Source organism: Apodemus sylvaticus, chromosome X (genome assembly GCF_947179515.1).
Source record: "Apodemus sylvaticus chromosome X, mApoSyl1.1, whole genome shotgun sequence".
NCBI lineage: Eukaryota > Metazoa > Chordata > Mammalia > Rodentia > Muridae > Apodemus > Apodemus sylvaticus.
The window spans coordinates 73,605,167-73,609,278 of NC_067495.1; the positions used below are offsets into that span (position 1 = coordinate 73,605,167).

Sequence of the window (4,112 nt, forward strand, 5' to 3'; positions counted from 1 at the left end):
GCTTCCGTGCTGCAAAAGGCACCGCAAATCCGCAGCTGTTTGCAGCCCGGCTGGCCAGAGAAGGTCAGTGGTCGTGGGTGCAGGGCCTAACTGGACCCTGTGTCGCCTTGGTTCCCCTGCTGATGGCCCTTCAGCTGGACCAGCCACTGCTGCACTGCCGCCACCGCCGCCGCCGCCCCTGCCCCTCAAAAGAATATTTTCCACCATCATTTTTAAATATATTTTTGCTTCTTACTTAATAAAACTATTTATTAAAGTTAATAGTAAGTAAGATAGTGCCTTTACCATTATGGTAGGGTTAGTTACCATTATGAGCTCACAGAATGGTAAGCATGTCATCATCTCATCAGCATTAGCATCATCACCAAAGGCTTTGTGATAGAAAGACTCCCTTCTCAGACAGGGAGACAGCAGGAAGAGCAGTGACTGTCTGAAAGCTCTCTTCCTGACTTACTCCTGGAAGGAAGGCATGAAGCTAACGTGGTAAGATGGAACATAAGAAAGACCAATCTCATGGGATACTCTACCAGACAAGTGACACTGACCAAGAAAAGAACTATGAGCCAGTTGTCATTGGATCTTGGTGTTTACGAAATAGAGAACAACTCAAAAAAAGAAAACAGGAAACACAAAAGAAGCAAATGTTACAATGGCACTTTGAGGAACACAAGATTCACAAGAGAAGGAGATCAAGGAAGGCAAAGAAAAGGGGTTTAAATAAACAACAATGTTCAAAAACAAATGCTGAACCTCTATTACCAGTAGAAAAGGAAACACAGGTGACACCTGCCCAGAAAGAATCTCAGTACTCTGAAACAGAAGCCCTTCCACATTTAACTTCATCTCCAAAAGACCTTCCTGAAGAATATTCTTTTGAAATACACCAGGAAAGCTTTATATGTGGGGGAAATTCTGGTAGATACCATGATACAGAAGTAATGAACTGTTGTTCTCTAATAGACCAATATTTGGCTGGACGTGAAGACTTTCTTCTCAACACAGGCCGATCACCTGAATCAGAGAAAATCACTTTTGAGCAACATCTAAAAGCATCTAGGCCTGAAGACTTCTTCACCTGTCTGGAACTCCTACCTACAGCTGAAACACACGGAGCAGATGAACCTGATTACCTTTTAAGTGAGATTTGTAAAGAAATCACTGTACCCACAGATTCTTACGATGAAGTAACTGAAGTAACACCTAAGCCTGAAGTAAATTCACTTGAAACATGTCAAGAAATATGTGGAGATGAGAAATGCTCACCTGAAGCTTACCAGGAAATGTCTGGGATTGAAGACCTTTATAATAAAAGACATCAGAAGAGTGATGAACATTATGACTGCTTCATAGAAGAAATTCAAGGAACTGATACATCTGAAGATCAGGACACTGGTATACACCAGAAAGTTAACACTTAGACTTTCATAAAATGAGTGAAAAAGTCTAAACAGAACCAAAAGTATCAGGAATTCCAATACTTTCTCAAGGGTTTTGTCCCTGACATGATATCTAGTATTGTGCTTTGCTTTTACAATATTCAAGCATAAAATTGTATTCCAACAGATATATTAATATTTTCATGTGTATTATTTTCTCAAGCTGTTATAGCAATCTCTACAGTTTGCATTATATTGTAATTTGAATTTTTGGCATTTATGGAACATGTCAGAGAGAACTATATTTTAAGTTCATAATGAAACTATAATTTTAGAGGTTGTCCATGCATGTGTATATGCTCTGCTACTTAATTATTTGTATGTATATATGTCAGACATGTCCAAGATTTATTTTGAGAAGGTGCAAATAAGAGTAGTCAAAAGGCATTGTAATTGCTTTTCCCTCAAAGAACTTACATTTTACTTGGTTAATATTTCTTTTCTTCTTCTTCTTCTTCTTCTTCTTCTTCTTCTTCTTCTTCTTCTTCTTCTTCTTCTTCTTCTTCTTCTTCTTCTTCTCCTCCTCCTCCTCCTCCTCCTTCTTCTTTCTCTTCTTCTTCTTTCTCTTCTTCTTCTTCTTTCTCTTCTTCTTCTTTCTCTTCTTCTTCTTTCTCTTCTTCTTCTTTCTCTTCTTCTTCTTTCTCTTCTTCTTCTCCTTCTTCTTCTTCTTCTTCTTCTTCTTCTTCTTCTTCTTCTTCTTCTTCTTCTTCTTCTTCTTCTTCTTCTTCTTCTTCTTCTTCTTCCTCCTCCTCCTCCTCCTCCTCCTCCTCCTCCTTCCTGTTCTAGTTCTTGTTCTTTTTCTTGTTCTTCTTGTTCTTCTTCTTGTTCTTCTTCTTCCTCTTCTTCTTCTCTGTTCTTTTAGTTCTTGTTCTTCTTCTAGTTCTTCTTTGTTCTTGTTCTTTCTCTTGCTATTGTTCTTGTTCTTCTTCTTTTCCTTGTTCTTGTTCTAGTTTTTTTTTCATTATTACTCTCTTCTTCTGTACTTGTCATTATATTATATTTATATGCAAATGTAGAATGAGATTATTATACATGAAGGTATAACACTAAAGTCCATAGTATGAACATCAGAAGTAACAATAGTAATTAAGAGAAGCAAACATCCAGTCTATCCCCAGATTCCGCGGCTTGTGCTATCACATATCTTTTCTTTTTTTTTTTTTTTTTTTTTTTTTTTTATTCGATATAATTTATTTACATTTCAAATGATTTCCCCTTTTCTAGCCCCCCCACTCCCCGAAAGTCCCGCAAGCCCCCTTCTCTTCCCCTGTCCTCCCACCCACCCCTTCCCACTTCCCCGTTCTGGTTTTGCTGAATACTGTTTCACTGAGTCTTTCCAGAACCAGGGGCCACTCCTCCTTTCTTCTTGTACCTCATTTGATGTGTGGATTATGTTTTGGGTATTCCAGTTTTCTAGGTTAATATCCACTTATTAGTGAGTGCATACCATGGTTCACCTTTTGAGTCTGGGTTACCTCACTTAGTATGATATTCTCTAGCTCCATCCATTTGCCTAAGAATTTCATGAATTCATTGTTTCTAATGGCTGAATAGTACTCCATTGTGTAGATATACCACATTTTTTGCATCCACTCTTCTGTTGAGGGATACCTGGGTTCTTTCCAGCTTCTGTTCTGCTATGAACATAGTAGAACATGTATCCTTATTACATGGTGGGGAGTCTTCTGGGTATATGCCCAGGAGTGGTATAGCAGGATCTTTCAGAAGTGACATGCCCAGTTTTCTGAGGGACTGCCAGACTGATTTCCAGAGTGGTTGTGCTAATTTGCAACCCCACCAGCAGTGCAGGAGTGTTCCTCTTTCTCCACATCCTCACCAACATCTGCTGTCTCCTGCGTTTTTAATCTTAGCCATTCTGACTGGTGTAAGGTGAAATCTCTGGGTTGTTTTGATTTGCATTTCCCTGGTGACTAGTGAAGTTGAGCATTTTTTAAGATGTTTCTCCGCCATCCAAAGTTCTTCAGGTGAGAATTCTTTGTTTAACTCTGTACCCCATTTTTTAATAGGGTTATCTGGTTTTCTGGGGTCTAACTTCTTGAGTTCTTTGTATATATTGGATATTAGCCCTCTATTTGATGTAGGGTTGGTAAAGATCTTTTCCCAATTTGTTGGTTGCCGATTTGTCCTTTTGATGGTGTCCTTTGCTTTACAGAAACTTTGTAATTTTATGAGGTCCCATTTGTCAATTCTTGATCTTAGAGCATAAGCTATTGGTGTTCTGTTCAGGAACTTTCACCCTGTACCGATGTCCTCAAGGGTCTTCCCCAGTTTCTTTTCTATTAGCTTCAGAGTGTCTGGCTTTATGTGGAGGTCCTTGATCCACTTGGAGTTGAGCTTAGTACAAGGAGACAAGGATGGATCAATTCTCATTCTTCTGCATGCTGACCTCCAGTTGAACCAGCAGCATTTGTTGAAAAGGCTATCTTTTTTCCATTGGATGTTTTCAGCCCCTTTGTCCAGGATCAAGTGGCCATAGGTGTGTGGGTTCATTTCTGGATCTTCAATCCTGTTCCATTGATCTGCCTGCCTGTCACTGTACCAATATCATGCAGTTGTTAACACTATTACTTGGTAATATTGCTTGAGGTCAGGGATACTGATTCCCCCACAATTTCTTTTGTTGTTGAGAATAGTTTTAGCTATCCTGGGTTTTTT

The 4,112-nt window shown here is 39.2% G+C and overlaps 1 protein-coding gene across 1 annotated transcript; it reads left to right on the forward strand.

Annotated features, from left to right (window-relative positions):
- The first annotated feature begins 488 nt into the window (after positions 1–488).
- LOC127674552 (hemogen-like) lies at positions 489–1,418 on the forward strand. Its single transcript, XM_052170279.1, has one exon. It carries the CDS (start codon positions 489–491, stop codon positions 1,416–1,418), a length of 930 nt encoding a protein of 309 aa, XP_052026239.1.
- The last annotated feature ends 2,694 nt before the right edge of the window (positions 1,419–4,112 follow it).